The 21,012-nt window shown below is 41.5% G+C and overlaps 1 protein-coding gene across 1 annotated transcript in view; it reads left to right on the top strand.

Moving 5' to 3' along the window:
* dis3l2 (DIS3 like 3'-5' exoribonuclease 2) overlaps positions 1-18,788 on the top strand; it is a 106,139-nt gene extending 87,351 nt beyond the window's left edge. The window contains exons 20-21 of the mRNA XM_061890890.1: positions 5,828-5,932; positions 17,731-18,788. Coding sequence (XP_061746874.1) covers positions 5,828-5,932; positions 17,731-17,832 — 207 coding nt within the window. The 3' untranslated portion in view covers positions 17,833-18,788. The remainder of the gene's footprint in view (positions 1-5,827; positions 5,933-17,730) is intronic.
* Positions 18,789-21,012: the final 2,224 nt, after the last annotated feature.

The following is a 21,012-nucleotide window of genomic DNA, read 5'->3' as shown; positions in this document are numbered from 1 at the left end:
AGGCATTTCCCATTAGGGGTGTAACGCTACACAAACATTTCGTACCTCGGTTTGGAGGTCACGGTTCGGTTCGTTTTCGGTACAGTAAGAAAACAACAAAATATACATTTTTGGGTTATTTATTTACCAATTTTTTACACAATGACATAACATACATCAGGGGTCAGCAACCTTTTTGAAACCAAGAGCTACTTCTTGGGTACTGATTAATGTGAAGGGCTACCAGTTTGATACACACTTCAATAAAATGCCAGAAATAGCCAATTTGCTCAATTTACCTTTAATCAATCAATCAATCAATCAATCAATGTTTATTTATATAGCCCCAAATCACAAATGTCTCAAAGGACTGCACAAATCATTACGACTACAACATCCTCGGAAGAACCCACAAAAGGGCAAGGAAAACTCACACCCAGTGGGCAGGGAGAATTCACATCCAGTGGGACGCCTGTGACAATGCTGACTATGAGAAACCTTGGAGAGGACCTCAGATGTGGGCAACCCCCCCCCTCTAGGGGACCGAAAGCAATGGATGTCGAGCGGGTCTAACATGATACTGTGAAAGTTCAATCCATAGTGGCTCCAAGACAGCAGTGAGAGTCCCGTCCACAGGAAACCATCTCAAGCGGATCAGCAGCGTAGAGATGTCCCCAACCGATACAGGCGAGCGGTCCATCCTGGGTCCCGACGAGCGGTCCATCCTGGGTCTCGACTCTGGACAGTCAGTACTTCATCCATGGTCATCGGACCGGACCCCCTCCACAAGGGAGGGGGGGACATAGGAGAAAGAAAAGAAGCGGCAGATCAACTGGTCTAAAAAGGAGGTCTATTTAAAGGCTAGAGTATACAGATGAGTTTTAAGATGAGACTTAAATGCTTCTACAAATGTCTCAAAGGACTGCACAAATCATTACGACTACAACATCCTCGGAAGAACCCACAAAAGGGCAAGGAAAACTCACACCCAGTGGGCAGGGAGAATTCACATTCAGTGGGACGCCAGTGACAATGCTGACTATGAGAAACCTTGGAGAGGACTTCAGATGTGGGCAACCCCCCCCCCCCTCTAGGGGACCGAAAGCAATGGATAAAAAAATCTATATACATAAAAAAATCTGTCTGTCATTCCGTCGTACATTAGTTTTCCTTTTACGGAAGGTTTTTTTGTAGAGAATAAATAAAGGTTAAAAAGAGGAGAAAACACGAAAAAAAATGAAAAGAACATTTTGAAACAGAGTTTATCTTCAATTTCGACTCTTTAAAATTCAAAATTCAACCCCAAAAAATGAAGGGAAAAACTAGCTAATTGGAATCTTTTTGGAAAAATTAAAAAAATAATTTATGGAACATCATTAGTCATTTTTCCTGATTAAGATTAATTCTATAATTTTGATGACATTTTTTAAATAGGTCAAAATCCACTTTGAAATCAGATTTAAATGTGATTCTACAGATTTTCTATTTTTGCCAGACTAATTTTTTTGAATTTTAATCATGATAAGTTTTGAAGAAATATTTCACAAATATTCTTCGTCGAAAAAACAGAAGCTAAAAAAAAATATATATATATATATTTTATGGAACATCATTAGTAATTTTTCCTGATTATGATTAATTTTAGAATTTTGATAACGTGTTTTAAATAGGTTAAAATCCAATCTGCACTTTGTTAGAATATATAACAATTTGCACCAAGCAATATTTCTAACAAAGACAAATCATTATTTCTTCTACATTTTCCAGAACAAAAATTTTAAGAAATTCAAAACACTTTGAAATAAGATTTAAATTTGATTCTACAGATTTTCTAGATTTGCCAGAATATTTTTGGGGAATTTTAATCATAATAAGTTTGAAGAAATATTTCACAAATATTCTTCGTCAAAAAAACAGAAGCTAAAATGAAGAATTAAATTAAAATGTATTTATTATTCTTTACAATACTATAAAAAAAATACTTGAACATTGATTTAAATTGTCAGGAAAGAAAAGGAAGGAATTTAAAAGGTATATGTTTTAAAAATCCTAAAATCTTTTTTAAGGTTGTATTTTTTCTCTATAATTGTCTTTCTGAAAGTTATAAGAAGCAAAGTAAAAAAATAAATCAATTTATTTAAACAAGTGAAGTCTTTAAAATATTTTCTTGGATTTTCAAATTCTATTTGAGTTTTGTCTCTCTTAGAATTGAAAATGTCGAGCAAAGCGAGACCAGCTTGCTAGTAAATAAATACAATTTAAAAATTGAAGCAGCTCACTGGTAAGTGCTGATATTTGAGCTATTTTTAGAACAGGCCAGCGGGCAACTCATCTGGTCCTTACGGGCGACCTGGTGCCCGCGGGCCCCGTGTTGGTGACCCCTGACATACATATACACACAGGGTCCATTGCCATGGTTAATGTGGTCAACATACTGTATATAACATAAAAACTAAATAAGATAAGGCTCAGGATGGTTTCTTAACAAAACCTTTCTACATATAAAGTGCTTCAACTTGGCAGTAAGAGGACATACCACCTGGAACGTAGATGGCTGAGGATATAATCCAACAAGTTGGGACATTTTGATCGCCATTTAGGACCTGGAAAAGCGCTTGTTCCCCCTGCCGCCCACCCGGTTTCTTAATTAGGATTATGAGTCATTCTTCACCTAAATGGGAATATATGAACATCCTCGCAGTCTGCATCCTATTGCCAGCAGACCTTGTACTGTAAGTGATGTTTTATTATGTTGTTGGCTCTCATAAAGTCTGCAGTGAGTAATAATCAGTCATGAAGGAAAGAAGTAAATGTTATTATAAATATCACTACATGACATATATACCTACATATGTTATAATACATGGGGCGGTATAGCAAGGTTGGTAGAGTAGCCGTGCCAGCAACTTGAGGGTTCCAGGTTCGATCCCCACTTCCGCCATCCTAGTCACTGCCATTGTGTCCTTGGGCAAGACACTTTACCCACCTGCTCCTAATCCCACCCACAAACTTAGATATTGGCTTTTAAAGTGCTTTGAGTCATTAGAGAAAAGCGCACTCTTCAGCATCTACATGCTGCCGCTAGGTGACGTCATACGCAAATACGGTGTTAGCTTTCACTGTTATGCTGATGACACCCAACTCTACATGCCCCTAAAGCTGACCAACACGCCGGATTGTAGTCAGCTGGAGGCGTGTCTTAATGAAATTAAACAATGGATGTCCGCTAACTTTTTGCAACTCAACGCCAAAAAAACGGAAATGCTGATTATCGGTCCTGCTAGACACCGAACTCTATTTAATAATACAACTCTAACATTTGACAACCAAACAATTAAACAAGGCGACACGGTAAAGAATCTGGGTATTATCTTCGACCCAACTCTCTCCTTTGAGGCACACATTAAAAGCGTTACTAAAACGGCCTTCTTTCATCTCCGCAACATCGCAAAAATTCGCTCCATTCTGTCCACTAAAGACGCTGAGATCATTATCCATGCGTTTGTTACATCTCGTCTCGATTACTGTAACGTATTATTTTGGGGTCTCCCCATGTCTAGCATTAAAAGATTACAGTTGGTACAAAATGCGGCTGCTAGACTTTTGACAAGAACAAGAAAGTTTGATCACATTACGCCTGTACTGTATATACCTTTATATACATATATACATACATATATACTGTATATACCTTTATATACATATATACATACATATATACTGTATATACCTTTATATACATATATACATACATATATACCTATACTGTATATACCTTTATATACATATATACATACATATATACCTATACTGTATATACCTTTATATACACATATACATACATATATACCTATACTGTATATACCTTTATATACATATATACATACATATATACCTATACTGTATATACCTTTATATACATATATACATACATATATACCTATACTGTATATACCTTTATATACATATATACATACATATATACCTATACTGGCTCACCTGCACTGGCTTCCTGTGCACTTAAGATGTGACTTTAAGGTTTTACTACTTACGTATAAAATACTACACGGTCTAGCTCCATCCTATCTTGCCGATTGTATTGTACCATATGTCCCGGCAAGAAATCTGCGTTCAAAGGACTCCGGCTTATTAGTGATTCCCAAAGCCCCAAAAAAGTCTGCGGGCTGTAGAGCTTTTTCATTTCGGGCTCCAGTACTCTGGAATGCCCTCCCGGTAACAGTTCGAGATGCTACCTCAGTAGAAGCATTTAAGTCTCACCTTAAAACTAATTTGTATACTCTAGCCTTTAAATAGACTCCCTTTTTAGACCAGTTGATCTGCCGTTTCTTTTCTTTTTCTTCTATGTCCCACTCTCCTTTGTGGAGGGAGTCCGGTCCGATCCGGTGGCCATGTACTGCTTGCCTGTGTATCGGCTGGGGACATTTCTGCGCTGCTGATCAGCCTCCGCTTGGGATGGTTTCCTGCTGGCTCCGCTGTGAACGGGACTCTCGCTGCTGTGTTGGATCTGCTTTGGACTGGACTCTCGCGACTGTGTTGGATCCATTATGGATTGATCTTTCACAGTATCATGTTCTCATATGTTCTCATAGTCATCAGTATCATCAGTATCACAGTATCATGTTCTCATAGTCATTATTGTCACCGATGTCCCACTGGGTGTGAGTTTTCCTTGCCCGAGGATGTCGTAGTGGTTTGTGCAGCCCTTTGAGACACTAGTGATTTAGGGCTATATAAGTAAACATTGATTGATTGATTGATTTCATTTCATATATTGTTTATTGAATGGATCTCCCTTAGCTGACGCCAAGGCGACTGCTAGTCTTCCTGGGGTCCATATATGAGCATCCATCCATCCATCCATCCATTTTCTACCGCTTATTCCCTTTCGGGGTCGCGGGGGGCGCTGGCGCCTATCTCAGCTACAATCGGGCGGAAGGCGGGGTACACCCTGGACAAGTCGCCACCTCATCGCAGGGCCAACACAGATAGACAGACAACATTCACACTCACATTCACACACTAGGGCCAATTTAGTGTTGCCAATCAACCTATCCCCAGGTGCATGTCTTTGGAAGTGGGAGGAAGCCGGAGTACCCGGAGGGAACCCACGCATTCACGGGGAGAACATGCAAACTCCACACAGAAAGATCCTCAGCCTGGAATTGAACCCAGGACTGCAGGACCTTCGTATTGTGAGGCAGACGCACTAACCCCTCTGCCACCGTGAAGCCCATATAGGAGCATACAAAATTAAAATACAAATATGAGCTCATTCTTCTTCCACCATAGAAGTGGGTCAAAATCTAGTTTTTAATGCAATACAGCAACCCCGAACGGGACAAGCAGTAGAAAATGTGCTTGAATGTGCTGCTATAAAAACATTTGTTATTACTTCAGCCCTGCCTGACTCGCCGAGGAGAGGCTGCTTGAATGCGGTGGCGACGCTTCAAAGGGGTTAGCATGTTTGACGTGTTGGCAGAAGCGCACCCCACTGCCCTACTACCGCAAAGCCAAAGTGTTCCCAAACGGGAGATGTTAACGAGGCAGGAGGGTCTTCCAGCTCTGGCTTTTGCATGTTGTCCTAGCCCGGTCGCTGTGTTGTGCCTCGCTCTGCATTGTTTACGCTACCTAATATGTCCGTGTGGAAACTCGTTCGGTACACCTCCGAACCGAACCGAACCAGTTCAATACAAATACACGTACCGTTATATCCCATGTCTTCGTTCCAGTCGGCCACAAATACTATCTTATTTTTATCGAGCTGTGCGTGGGCTGCACGATGCTTGGTTATTTTTTTCAACAAACTATTTGTTTTTGTCGCCATCAGTCTGTTGCAGGCCTGGCCTCTTTCCACCATCGCAAGGTAGGAAAGAAATCCGAGCTGACTCTCCTGTGGACGCCAGAGGACCACCAGCAACCCCAAGTAGAGCAGGTGAGACTCCTCTGTTATAAACAACACCTGCCAGTGGCCAAAGGATAATTATAGCTCATTTTTACGTATTTTTTTTATTATTGTAGCAAATACTGAACTACAACTTTGAACATACCGTATTTTCCGGAGCATGGGGCGCACTGCCGATGAGCGGGTCTAGTCAGGTCTATTTTCATACAAAAGGCGCATCAAAGGGGTCATATTATGATTTTTGTCTAAATTTAAAACATTTCCTTGTGGTGTACATAACATGTAATCAATCAATCAATGTTTATTTATATAGCCCCAAATCACAAATGTCTCAAAGGACTGTACAAATCATTACGACTACAACATCCTCGGAAGAACCCACAAAAGGGCAAGGAAAACTCACACCCAGTGGGCAGGGAGAATTCACATTCAGTGGGACGCCAGCGACAATGCTGACTATGAGAAACCTTGGAGAGGACCTCAGATGTGGGCAACCCCCCCCCTCTAGGGGACCGAAAGCAATGGATGTCGAGCGGGTCCAACATGATACTGTGAAAGTTCAATCCATAGTGGCTCCAAGACAGCAGTGAGAGTCCCGTCCACAGGAAACCATCTCAAGCGGATCAGCAGCGTAGAGATGTCCCCAACCGATACAGGCGAGCGGTCCATCCTGGGTCCCGACGAGCGGTCCATCCTGGGTCTCGACTCTGGACAGTCAGTACTTCATCCATGGTCATCGGACCGGACCCCCTCCACAAGGGAGGGGGGGACATAGGAGAAAGAAAAGAAGCGGCAGATCAACTGGTCTAAAAAGGAGGTCTATTTAAAGGCTAGAGTATACAGATGAGTTTTAAGATGAGACTTAAATGCTTCTACTGAGGTAGCATCTCGAACTGTTACCGGGAGGGCATTCCAGAGTACTGGAGCCCGAACGGAAAACGCTCTATAGCCCGCAGACTTTTTTTGAGCTCTAGGAATCACTAATAAGCCGGAGTCTTTTGAACGCAGATTTCTTGCCGGGACATATGGTACAATACAATCGGCAAGATAGGCTGGAGCTAGACCGTGTAGTATTTTATACGTAAGTAGTAAAACCTTAAAGTCACATCTTAAGTGCACAGGAAGCCAGTGCAGGTGAGCCAGTATAGGCGTAATATGATCAAACTTTCTTGTTCTTGTCAAAAAATGGTACCTCTTTGGTCAAAATGTTTTATAGACCATCTTCAAGTCGCTTTATGACTGCCCAACCAGTCTACATGTGCTTTGTGGACTTGGAGAAGGCATTGGACCGTGTCCCTCGGGAAGTCCTGTGGGGAGTGCTCAGAGAGTATGGGGTATCGGACTGTCTTATTGTGGCGGTCCGTTCCCTGTATGATCAGTGCCAGAGCTTGGTCCGCATTGTAAGTCGAGGGTTGGACTCCGCCAAGGCTGTCCTTTGTCACCGATTCTGTTCATAACTTTTATGGACCGAATTTCTAGGCGCAGTCAAGGCGTTGAGGGGTTCCGGTTTGGTGACCGCAGGATTAGGTCTCTGCTTTTTGCAGATGATGTGGTCCTGATGGCTTCATCTGGCCGGGATCTTCAGCTCTCACTGGATCGTTTCGCAGCCGAGTGTGAAGCGACCGGAATGAGAATCAGCACCTCCAAGTCCGAGTCCATGGTTCTCGCCCGGAAAAGGGTGGAGTGCCATCTCCGGGTTGGGGAGGAGACCCTGCCCCAAGTGGAGGAGTTCAAGTACCTAGGAGTCTTGTTCACGAGTGGGGGAAGAGTGGATGGTGAGATCGACAGGCGGATCGGTGCGGCGTCTTCAGTAATGCGGACGTTGTATCGGTCCGTTGTGGTGAAGAAGGAGCTGAGCCGGAAGGTAAAGCTCTCAATTTACCGGTCGATCTACGTTCCCATCCTCACCTATGGTCATGAGCTTTGGGTCATGACCGAAAGGATAAGATCACGGGTACAAGCGGCCCAAATGAGTTTCCATGTCTCTCCCTTAGAGATAGGGTGAGAAGCTCTGCCATCCGGGAGGAACTCAAAGTAAAGCCGCTGCTCCTTCACATCGAGAGGAGCCAGATGAGGTGGTTCGGGCATCTGGTCAGGATGCCACCCGAACGCCTCCCTAGGGAGGTGTTTAGGGCACGTCCAGCTGGTAGGAGGCCACGGGGAAGACCCAGGACACGTTGGGAAGACTATGTCTCCCGGCTGGCCTGGGAACGCCTCGGGATCCCCCGGGAAGACCTAGACGAAGTGGCTGGGGAGAGGGAAGTCTGTGTTTCCCTGCTTAGGCTGTTGCCCCCGCGACCCGACCTCGGATAAGCGGAAGATGATGGATGGATGGCTTCAGGATGCGCCGTTTTGTGGGCGGTCTTATTAACGTAGCTCACCTTCGACAGCGTCTTTTCTACGTCGTCTTTGTTGTAGCGGTGTAGCGTGCAAGGACGGTAGTGGAAAAAAGTGTCAAAAAGATGGAGTTAACTGTTTTAATGACAAAGTAAAGCCGCTGCTCCTTCATATCGAGAGGAGCCAGATGAGGTGGTTCGGGCATCTGGTCAGGATGCCACCCGAACGCCTCCCTAGGGAGGTGTTTAGGGCACGTCCAACCGGTAGGAGGCCACGGGGAAGACCCAGGACACGTTGGGAAGACTATGTCTCCCGGCTGGCCTGGGAACGCCTCGGGATCCCCCGGGAAGAGCTAGACGAAGTGGCTGGGGAGAGGGAAGTCTGGGTTTCCCTGCTTAGGCTGTTGCCCCCGCGACCCGACCTCGGATAAGCGGAAGATGATGGATGGATGGGTGGATGGCTTCAGGATGCGCTGTTTTGTGGGCAGTCTTATTAACGTAGCTCACCTTCGACAGCGTCTTTTCTACGTCGTCTTTGTTGTAGCGGTGTAGCGTGCAAGGACGGTAGTGGAAAAAAGTGTCAAAAAGATGGAGCTAACTGTTTTAATGACAAAGTAAAGCCGCTGCTCCTTCATATCGAGAGGAGCCAGATGAGGTGGTTCGGGCATCTGGTCAGGATGCCACCCGAACGCCTCCCTAGGGAGGTGTTTAGGGCACGTCCAACCGGTAGGAGGCCACGGGGAAGACCCAGGACACGTTGGGAAGACTATGTCTCCCGGCTGGCCTGGGAACGCCTCGGGATCCCCCGGGAAGAGCTGGACGAAGTGGCTGGGGAGAGGGAAGTCTGGGTTTCCCTGCTTAGGCTGTTTCCCCCGCGACCCGACCTCGGATAAGCGGAAGATGATGGATGGATGGCTTCAGGATGCGCCGTTTTGTGGGCGGTCTTATTAACGTAGCTCACCTTCGACAGCGTCTTTTCTACGTCGTCTTTGTTGTAGCGGTGTAGCGTGCAAGGACGGTAGTGGAAAAAAGTGTCAAAAAGATGGAGCTAACTGTTTTAATGACAAAGTAAAGCCGCTGCTCCTTCATATCGAGAGGAGCCAGATGAGGTGGTTCGGGCATCTGGTCAGGATGCCACCCGAACGCCTCCCTAGGGAGGTGTTTAGGGCACGTCCAACCGGTAGGAGGCCACGGGGAAGACCCAGGACACGTTGGGAAGACTATGTCTCCCGGCTGGCCTGGGAACGCCTCGGGATCCCCCGGGAAGAGCTAGACGAAGTGGCTGGGGAGAGGGAAGTCTGGGTTTTTCTGCTTAGGCTGTTGCCCCCGCGACCCGACCTCGGATAAGCGGAAGATGATGGATGGATGGCTTCAGGATGCGCCGTTTTGTGGGCGGTCTTATTAACGTAGCTCACCTTCGACAGCGTCTTTTCTACGTCGTCTTTGTTGTAGCGGTGTAGCGTGCAAGGACGGTAGTGGAAAAAAGTGTCAAAAAGATGGAGCTAACTGTTTTAATGACAAAGTAAAGCCGCTGCTCCTTCATATCGAGAGGAGCCAGATGAGGTGGTTCGGGCATCTGGTCAGGATGCCACCCGAACGCCTCCCTAGGGAGGTGTTTAGGGCACGTCCAACCGGTAGGAGGCCACGGGGAAGACCCAGGACACGTTGGGAAGACTATGTCTCCCGGCTGGCCTGGGAACGCCTCGGGATCCCCCGGGAAGAGCTAGACGAAGTGGCTGGGGAGAGGGAAGTCTGGGTTTCCCTGCTTAGGCTGTTGCCCCCGCGACCCGACCTCGGATAAGCGGAAGATGATGGATGGATAGATGGATGGCTTCAGGATGCGCCGTTTTGTGGGCGGTCTTATTAACGTAGCTCACCTTCGACAGCGTCTTTTCTACGTCGTCTTTGTTGTAGCGGTGTAGCGTGCAAGGACGGGAGTGGAAAAAAGTGTCAAAAAGATGGCGCTAACTGTTTTAATGACATTCAGACTTTACTTGAATCAATAATGTACAAACCCCGTTTCCATATGAGTTGGGAAATTGTGTTAGATGTAAATATAAACGGAATAAAATGATTTGCAAATCCTTTTCAAGCCATATTCAGTTGAATATGCTACAAAGACAACATGTTTGATGTTAAAACTGATAAATGTTTTTTTTTTTTGGCAAATAATCATTAACTTTAGAATTTGATGCCAGCAACACGTGACAAAGAAGTTGGGAAAGTTGGCAATAAATACCGATAAAGTTGAGGAATGCTTATCAAAAACTTGTATGGAACATCCCACAGGTGTGCAGGCTAATTGGGAACAGGTGGGTGCCATGATTGGGTATAAAAGCAGCTTCCATGAAATGCTAAGTAATTCACAAACAAGGATGGGGTGAGGGTCACCACTTTCTAAGCAAATTGTCGAACAGTTTTAGAACAACATTTAGGGATTTTACCATCTATGGTCAGTAAAATCACCAAAAAGTTCAGAAAATCTGGAGAAATCACTGCACGTAAGCGATGATATTACAGACTTTTGATCCCTCAGGCGGTACTGCATCAAAAAACCGACATCAGTGTGTAAAGGATATCACCATATGTGCTCAGGAACACTTCATAAAACCACTGTCAGTAAATACAGTTGGTCGCTTCATCTGTAAGTGCAAGTTAAAACTCTACTGTGCAAAGCCAAACCCATTTATCAACAACACCCAGAAACGCCGCCGGCTTGGCTGGGCCCGAGCTCACCTAAGATGGACTGATGCAGAGTGGAAAGGTGTTCTGTGGTCTGACGAGTCCTCATTTTGAATTATATTTGGAAACAGAGGACGTGGTGTCCTCCAGAACAAAGAGGAAAATAACCATTCGGATTGTTATAGACACAAAGTTGAAAAGCCAGATTTTATGGGGGTGCATTAGTGCCCAAGGCATGGGTAACTTACACATCTGGGAAGGCACCATTAATGCTGAAAGGTACATACAGGTTTTGGAGCAACATATGTTGTCATCCAAGCAATTTTATCATGGACGCCCCTGCTTATTTCAGCAAGACAAGTGTTACAACAGCGTGGCTTCGTAAAAAAAAGAGTGCGGGTACTTTCCTGGCCCGCCTGCAGTCCAGACCTGTCTCCCATTATGAAGCGTAAAATACGACAGCGGAAACCCCAGACTGTTGAAGGACTGAAGCTCTACATAACACAAGAATGGGAACGAATTCCACTTTCAAAGCTTCAACAATTAGTTTCCTCAGTTCCCAAACGTTTATTGGAATGCCCTCCCGGTAACAGTTCGAGATGCTACCTCAGTAGAAGCATTTAAGTCTCACCTTAAAACTCATCTGTATACTCTAGCCTTTAAATAGACCTCCTTTTTAGACCAGTTGATCTGCCGCTTCTTTTCTTTTTCCTATGTCCCCCCCTCCTTTGTGGAGGGGGTCCGGTCCGATGACCATGGATGAAGTACTGGCTGTCCAGAGTCGAGACCCAGGATGGACCGCTCGCCTGTATCGGTTGGGGACATCTCTACGCTGCTGATCCGCTTGAGATGGTTTCCTGTGGACGGGACTCTCGCTGCTGTGTTGGAGCCACTATGGATTGAACTTTCACAGTATCATGTTAGACCCGCTCGACATCCATTGCTTTCGGTCCCCTAGAGGGGGGGGGGGCCCACATCTGAGGTCCTCTCCAAGGTTTCTCATAGTCAGCATTGTCACTGGCGTCCCACTGGATGTGAATTCTCCCTGCCCACTGGGTGTAAGTTTTCCTTGCCCTTTTGTGGGTTCTTCCGAGGATGTCGTAGTCGTAATGATTTGTGCAGTCCTTTGAGACATTTGTGATTTGGGGCTATATAAATAAACATTGATTGATTGATTGAAAAGAAAAGGTGATGTAACACAGTGGTGAACATGCCCTTTCCCAACTACTTTGGCACATGTTGCAGCCATGAAATTGTAAGTTCTCCAACAGTCCCGAAACTCTACATAAAACAAGAATGGGAAAGAATTCCACTTTCAAAGTTTCCTCAGTTCCCAAACGTTTATTGAGTGTTGTTAAAAGAAAAGGTGATGTAACACAGTGGTGAACATGCCCTTTCCCAACTACTTTGGCACATGTTGCAGCCATGAAATTGTAAGTTCTCCAACAGTCCCGAAACTCTACATAAAACAAGAATGGGAAAGAATTCCACTTTCAAAGTTTCCTCAGTTCCCAAACGTTTATTGAGTGTTGTTAAAAGAAAAGGTGATGTAACACAGTGGTGAACATGCCCTTTCCCAACTACTTTGGCACATGTTGCAGCCATGAAATTGTAAGTTCTCCAACAGTCCTGAAACTCTACATAAAACAAGAATGGGAAAGAATTCCACTTTCAAAGTTTCCTCAGTTCCCAAACGTTTATTGAGTGTTGTTAAAAGAAAAGGTGATGTAACACAGTGGTGAACATGCCCTTTCCCAACTACTTTGGCACATGTTGCAGCCATGAAATTGTAAGTTCTCCAACAGTCCTGAAACTCTACATAAAACAAGAATGGGAAAGAATTCCACTTTCAAAGTTTCCTCAGTTCCCAAACGTTTATTGAGTGTTGTTAAAAGAAAAGGTGATGTAACACAGTGGTGAACATGCCCTTTCCCAACTACTTTGGCACATGTTGCAGCCATGAAATTGTAAGTTCTCCAACAGTCCTGAAACTCTACATAAAACAAGAATGGGAAAGAATTCCACTTTCAAAGTTTCCTCAGTTCCCAAACGTTTATTGAGTGTTGTTAAAAGAAAAGGTGATGTAACACAGTGGTGAACATGCCCTTTCCCAACTACTTTGGCACATGTTGCAGCCATGAAATTGTAAGTTCTCCAACAGTCCTGAAACTCTACATAAAACAAGAATGGGAAAGAATTCCACTTTCAAAGTTTCCTCAGTTCCCAAACGTTTATTGAGTGTTGTTAAAAGAAAAGGTGATGTAACACAGTGGTGAACATGCCCTTTCCCAACTACTTTGGCACATGTTGCAGCCATGAAATTGTAAGTTCTCCAACAGTCCTGAAACTCTACATAAAACAAGAATGGGAAAGAATTCCACTTTCAAAGTTTCCTCAGTTCCCAAACGTTTATTGAGTGTTGTTAAAAGAAAAGGTGATGTAACACAGTGGTGAACATGCCCTTTCCCAACTACTTTGGCACATGTTGCAGCCATGAAATTGTAAGTTCTCCAACAGTCCTGAAACTCTACATAAAACAAGAATGGGAAAGAATTCCACTTTCAAAGTTTCCTCAGTTCCCAAACGTTTATTGAGTGTTGTTAAAAGAAAAGGTGATGTAACACAGTGGTGAACATGCCCTTTCCCAACTACTTTGGCACATGTTGCAGCCATGAAATTGTAAGTTCTCCAACAGTCCTGAAACTCTACATAAAACAAGAATGGGAAAGAATTCCACTTTCAAAGTTTCCTCAGTTCCCAAACGTTTATTGAGTGTTGTTAAAAGAAAAGGTGATGTAACACAGTGGTGAACATGCCCTTTCCCAACTACTTTGGCACATGTTGCAGCCATGAAATTGTAAGTTCTCCAACAGTCCTGAAACTCTACATAAAACAAGAATGGGAAAGAATTCCACATTCAAAGTTTCCTCAGTTCCCAAACGTTTATTGAGTGTTGTTAAAAGAAAAGGTGATGTAACACTGTGGTGAACATGCCCTTTCCCAACTACTTTGGCACATGTTGCAGCCATGAAATTGTAAGTTCTCCAACAGTCCTGAAACTCTACATAAAACAAGAATGGGAAAGAATTCCACTTTCAAAGTTTCCTCAGTTCCCAAACGTTTATTGAGTGTTGTTAAAAGAAAAGGTGATGTAACACAGTGGTGAACATGCCCTTTCCCAACTACTTTGGCACATGTTGCAGCCATGAAATTGTAAGTTCTCCAACAGTCCCGAAACTCTACATAAAACAAGAATGGGAAAGAATTCCACTTTCAAAGTTTCCTCAGTTCCCAAACGTTTATTGAGTGTTGTTAAAAGAAAAGGTGATGTAACACAGTGGTGAACATGCCCTTTCCCAACTACTTTGGCACATGTTGCAGCCATGAAATTGTAAGTTCTCCAACAGTCCTGAAACTCTACATAAAACAAGAATGGGAAAGAATTCCACTTTCAAAGTTTCCTCAGTTCCCAAACGTTTATTGAGTGTTGTTAAAAGAAAAGGTGATGTAACACAGTGGTGAACATGCCCTTTCCCAACTACTTTGGCACATGTTGCAGCCATGAAATTGTAAGTTCTCCAACAGTCCTGAAACTCTACATAAAACAAGAATGGGAAAGAATTCCACTTTCAAAGTTTCCTCAGTTCCCAAACGTTTATTGAGTGTTGTTAAAAGAAAAGGTGATGTAACACAGTGGTGAACATGCCCTTTCCCAACTACTTTGGCACATGTTGCAGCCATGAAATTGTAAGTTCTCCAACAGTCCTGAAACTCTACATAAAACAAGAATGGGAAAGAATTCCACTTTCAAAGTTTCCTCAGTTCCCAAACGTTTATTGAGTGTTGTTAAAAGAAAAGGTGATGTAACACAGTGGTGAACATGCCCTTTCCCAACTACTTTGGCACATGTTGCAGCCATGAAATTGTAAGTTCTCCAACAGTCCTGAAACTCTACATAAAACAAGAATGGGAAAGAATTCCACTTTCAAAGTTTCCTCAGTTCCCAAACGTTTATTGAGTGTTGTTAAAAGAAAAGGTGATGTAACACAGTGGTGAACATGCCCTTTCCCAACTACTTTGGCACATGTTGCAGCCATGAAATTGTAAGTTCTCCAACAGTCCTGAAACTCTACATAAAACAAGAATGGGAAAGAATTCCACTTTCAAAGTTTCCTCAGTTCCCAAACGTTTATTGAGTGTTGTTAAAAGAAAAGGTGATGTAACACAGTGGTGAACATGCCCTTTCCCAACTACTTTGGCACATGTTGCAGCCATGAAATTGTAAGTTCTCCAACAGTCCTGAAACTCTACATAAAACAAGAATGGGAAAGAATTCCACTTTCAAAGTTTCCTCAGTTCCCAAACGTTTATTGAGTGTTGTTAAAAGAAAAGGTGATGTAACACAGTGGTGAACATGCCCTTTCCCAACTACTTTGGCACATGTTGCAGCCATGAAATTGTAAGTTCTCCAACAGTCCTGAAACTCTACATAAAACAAGAATGGGAAAGAATTCCACTTTCAAAGTTTCCTCAGTTCCCAAACGTTTATTGAGTGTTGTTAAAAGAAAAGGTGATGTAACACAGTGGTGAACATGCCCTTTCCCAACTACTTTGGCACATGTTGCAGCCATGAAATTGTAAGTTCTCCAACAGTCCTGAAACTCTACATACAACAAGAATGGGAAAGAATTCCACTTTCAAAGTTTCCTCAGTTCCCAAACGTTTATTGAGTGTTGTTAAAAGAAAAGGTGATGTAACACAGTGGTGAACATGCCCTTTCCCAACTACTTTGGCACATGTTGCAGCCATGAAATTGTAAGTTCTCCAACAGTCCTGAAACTCTACATAAAACAAGAATGGGAAAGAATTCCACTTTCAAAGTTTCCTCAGTTCCCAAACGTTTATTGAGTGTTGTTAAAAGAAAAGGTGATGTAACACAGTGGTGAACATGCCCTTTCCCAACTACTTTGGCACATGTTGCAGCCATGAAATTGTAAGTTCTCCAACAGTCCTGAAACTCTACATAAAACAAGAATGGGAAAGAATTCCACATTCAAAGTTTCCTCAGTTCCCAAACGTTTATTGAGTGTTGTTAAAAGAAAAGGTGATGTAACACTGTGGTGAACATGCCCTTTCCCAACTACTTTGGCACATGTTGCAGCCATGAAATTGTAAGTTCTCCAACAGTCCTGAAACTCTACATAAAACAAGAATGGGAAAGAATTCCACTTTCAAAGTTTCCTCAGTTCCCAAACGTTTATTGAGTGTTGTTAAAAGAAAAGGTGATGTAACACAGTGGTGAACATGCCCTTTCCCAACTACTTTGGCACATGTTGCAGCCATGAAATTGTAAGTTCTCCAACAGTCCTGAAACTCTACATAAAACAAGAATGGGAAAGAATTCCACTTTCAAAGTTTCCTCGGTTCCCAAACGTTTATTGAGTGTTGTTAAAAGAAAAGGTGATGTAACACAGTGGTGAACATGCCCTTTCCCAACTACTTTGGCACATGTTGCAGCCATGAAATTGTAAGTTCTCCAACAGTCCTGAAACTCTACATAAAACAAGAATGGGAAAGAATTCCACTTTCAAAGTTTCCTCAGTTCCCAAACGTTTATTGAGTGTTGTTAAAAGAAAAGGTGATGTAACACAGTGGTGAACATGCCCTTTCCCAACTACTTTGGCACATGTTGCAGCCATGAAATTGTAAGTTCTCCAACAGTCCTGAAACTCTACATAAAACAAGAATGGGAAAGAATTCCACTTTCAAAGTTTCCTCAGTTCCCAAACGTTTATTGAGTGTTGTTCAAAGAAAAGGTGATGTAACACAGTGGTGAACATGCCCTTTCCCAACTACTTTGGCACATGTTGCAGCCATGAAATTGTAAGTTCTCCAACAGTCCTGAAACTCTACATAAAACAAGAATGGGAAAGAATTCCACTTTCAAAGTTTCCTCAGTTCCCAAACGTTTATTGAGTGTTGTTAAAAGAAAAGGTGATGTAACACAGTGGTGAACATGCCCTTTCCCAACTACTTTGGCACATGTTGCAGCCATGAAATTGTAAGTTCTCCAACAGTCCTGAAACTCTACATAAAACAAGAATGGGAAAGAATTCCACTTTCAAAGTTTCCTCAGTTCCCAAACGTTTATTGAGTGTTGTTAAAAGAAAAGGTGATGTAACACAGTGGTGAACATGCCCTTTCCCAACTACTTTGGCACATGTTGCAGCCATGAAATTGTAAGTTCTCCAACAGTCCTGAAACTCTACATAAAACAAGAATGGGAAAGAATTCCACTTTCAAAGTTTCCTCAGTTCCCAAACGTTTATTGAGTGTTGTTAAAAGAAAAGGTGATGTAACACAGTGGTGAACATGCCCTTTCCCAACTACTTTGGCACATGTTGCAGCCATGAAATTGTAAGTTCTCCAACAGTCCTGAAACTCTACATAAAACAAGAATGGGAAAGAATTCCACTTTCAAAGTTTCCTCAGTTCCCAAACGTTTATTGAGTGTTGTTAAAAGAAAAGGTGATGTAACACAGTGGTGAACATGCCCTTTCCCAACTACTTTGGCACGTGTTGCAGCCATGAAATTCCAAGTTAATTATTATTTGAAAAAAACATCAAATATCTTGTCTTTGTAGCGCATTCAACTGAATATGGGTTGAAAGGGATTTGCAAATCATTGTATTCCGTTTATATTTACATTTAACACAATTTCCCAACTCTTATGGAAACGGGGTTTGCACTTGAGGCTGATGACGGTCAAATTGAATGCAACATGTTCATGAATCCCTGATTTCTCCTCAGGTCATTTCCATCTTCACGCTGGTGGAGGTGCAGCTCAAAGCGGACGGCGCGCCCACCAAGTACAGCGCCGTGCTGAAGAAGCCCAACACAAACGCGTGTTAAGTACGTCCACGTGCTCTGAAACTGCTTGACAAGTAAGCAGTATTCTTTTTTTCCCCGTTTTGCACACGGACACCATTAGCTGCATTTTGAAACTGGATCCCAAAACGAAGCACGTAAAGCTTAGTGAACCCCATTAACTTAAGAATGGTGGTGTAATATTTAGTAAGTTAAACATGTGTTACTCTGCTATGGATTTTAACTTAATGTGGAAAACGGAAACAGTATTGTAAGTTAATTCTAAATATATAGGATTGTATTTTTTTTTTTTTTTTTATCGTACGCGGGAGTGGTATTTAAAAAATGGGAGTAAGAAGTACGGTGGTATTATTGTTTTATTCTACCTTAGACGTAGCAAGTTGTATTTGCGAAATGATGATGTAATTGTAACATTTTATGCTGACAAACATTGTTTTTATTTCAACCTTGGAACGGTTGAAAAGCCAAGTCATCTATTCATTTTTATATTTTTTTTTTATTACCAAATTTAGTTCTTAATTCATTTTTATTCTGACTAACGCGCTCGGAAGCGTTCAGATTTCAGATTTTTCCCTGACATTCTTTCCCCTTTTTGGTTTAATCCGTACCTCACATGCGTTCATGCTGACTTGAACTCAACTGTGCCATTTTATTTTTGCTTTTCTGTCCCGAAAGGTTGCCTGTTTTTGGGGTTTTTTTTGCGTTTTTTGACGTGAACTTTAAGCGTATTGCATAACATGAAGACAAGTTTGTTTTGGTTTGCAAATCACCGGGCTAAGTTTGTGTTTTGTGGGGGTAGGAAAATAATAGAATGTGTAGAAAAAAAGGTCATCGCCATCTGTAACCTCAATTATTCAACACGCTGCCCTCTCTTCGGAGCAGCCATTGTGTCAAAAATGTTGGGTGTGATGTCAAAAGGTAGCAAGAAGTGACTAATCTCCTTTTGTTACTAGGTAAATAAACCCATACATACTTGAAAATGTGTTCCCGCTCTGACTCCGTTTCTTTCTCTCTCTGAATAGATCCTAAATATATTCCGCCGCCTCATTTCTGTGGGCATTTCCTGATTTACATGGCTGCAGCTGTTTCCAAGGGGAAGGGGGTCATAAACAGCTGCCACACTCTGTTATAAACAGTTTAAAGAGAAGGTGCCTGGAGCGGTGTCAGGTCTACTCCTTCTCTGCTTTGTAGATCTTGGGTCGTGACAAGGTCTTCCTGTGGCTGTCAAATAGATCAAAGAAACCGACACCTCCACGTCGCATCCCATCGCACACGGTGGGAGGTTTACAAGCGGTAGGCCTTCTGCTTGATAAGAACAAAGACAGCTTTTGTCTTCTCACAGGGCAGCCTGAACTTATGGGAAAACAAGTTGTGTGATAACTTATATACAATCATAATGACAAATACATTCCCGCTCTGACTCCGTTTCTTTCTCTCTCTGAATAGATCCTAAATATATTCCGCCGCCTCATTTCTTTGGGCATTTCCTGATTTACATGGCTGCAGCTGTTTCCAAGGGGAAGGGGGTCATAAACAGCTGCCACACTCAGTTATAAACAGTTTAAAGAGAAGGTGCCTGGAGCGGTGTCAGGTCTACTCCTTCTCTGCTTTGTAGATCTTGGGTCGTGACAAGGTCTTCCTGTGGCTGTCCAATAGATCAAAGAAACCGACACCTCCACGTGTCGGTTTCTCCCTTCGTATTCTTTTTTACATGTTTGCAGTATGCTGGTTAGCTTGTTTTTATACTTTTTTCCACTTATTTTTGGTATAAATGTTCTTTATGATATATTCTTTTTGTTACAAGCTGTATTATTCTTTTTTACATGTTCGCAGTATGCAGGCTAGCTTGATTTTATACTTTTTTTCCACTTATTTTTGGTATTGATGTTTTTTATTATATTTTTGTTACAAGCTGTATTATTCTTTTTTACATGTTTGTACTATGCTGGTTAGCTTGTTTTTATACTTTTTTCCACTTATTTTCTGCCGTTATAGATCTTTGTGTTGTACATGTTCTTTATAATATATAATTTTTGTTACAAGCTGTATTATTCTTTTTTACATTTTCGTTGTATGCCGGTTAGCTTGTTTTTATACTTTTTTCCACTTATTTTCTGCCATTATAGATCTTTGTGGTATAAATGTTTATAATATTGTTGTTACAAGCTGTATTATTCTTTTTTACATGTTCGTAGTATACTAGTTAGCTTGTTTTTTTATACTTTTTTCCACTTATTTTCTGCCTCTGTAGATCTTTATTATACATGTTCTTTATAATATATATATTTTTTTACAAGCTGTATTATTCTTTTTTACATGTTCATAGTATGCTGGTTAGCTTGTTTTTATACTTTTTTTCCACTTATTTTTGGTATAAATGTTCTTTATAATATATTATTTTGCTACAAGCTGTATTCTTTTTTTTACATGTTCGTAGTATGCTGGTTAGCTTGTTTTAATACCTTTTTCTACTTATTTGTTGTATAAATGTTCTTTATAATATATATATATTTTTTTATAAGCTGTAATATTCTTTTTTACATGTTTGTAGTATGTTAGCTTGTTTTTATACTTTTTTCCACTTATTTTCTGCCTTTATAAATCTTTGTGTTATATATGTCCCTTATAATAAATATATATATATATATATATATATATTTTTACAAGCTGTATTATTCTTTTTTACATGTTCATAGTATGTTAGTTAGCTTGTTTTTATACCTTTTTCCACTTATTTTTGGTATAAATGTTCTTTATAATTTATTATTTTTGCTACAAGCTGTATTATTCTTTTTTACATGTTCGCAGTATGTTTGTTAGCTTGTTTTTATACTTTTTTCCACTTATTTTCTGCATTTATAGATCTTTGTGTTATAAATGTCCCTTATAATAAATATATATATATATATATATATATATATATATATATATATATATATATATATATATATATTTACAAGTTGTATTATTCTTTTTTTACATGTTCATAGTATGTTAGTTAGCTTGTTTTTATACCCTTTTCCACTTATTTTTGGTATAAATGTTCTTTATAATTTATTATTTTTGTTACAAGCTGTATTATTCTTTTTTAAATGTTCGTAGTATGCTGGTTAGCTTTTTTTTTATACTTTTTGCGCTTATTTTCTGCCTTTATAGATATTTGTGGTATAAATGTTCTTTATAATATATTATTTTTGTTACAAG

Source organism: Nerophis ophidion, linkage group LG28 (genome assembly GCF_033978795.1).
Source record: "Nerophis ophidion isolate RoL-2023_Sa linkage group LG28, RoL_Noph_v1.0, whole genome shotgun sequence".
Classification (NCBI taxonomy): Eukaryota; Metazoa; Chordata; class Actinopteri; order Syngnathiformes; family Syngnathidae; genus Nerophis; species Nerophis ophidion.
The sequence above is the reverse complement of the archived record's forward strand: the minus strand, read 5'-3'. Positions and strand labels throughout refer to the sequence as shown.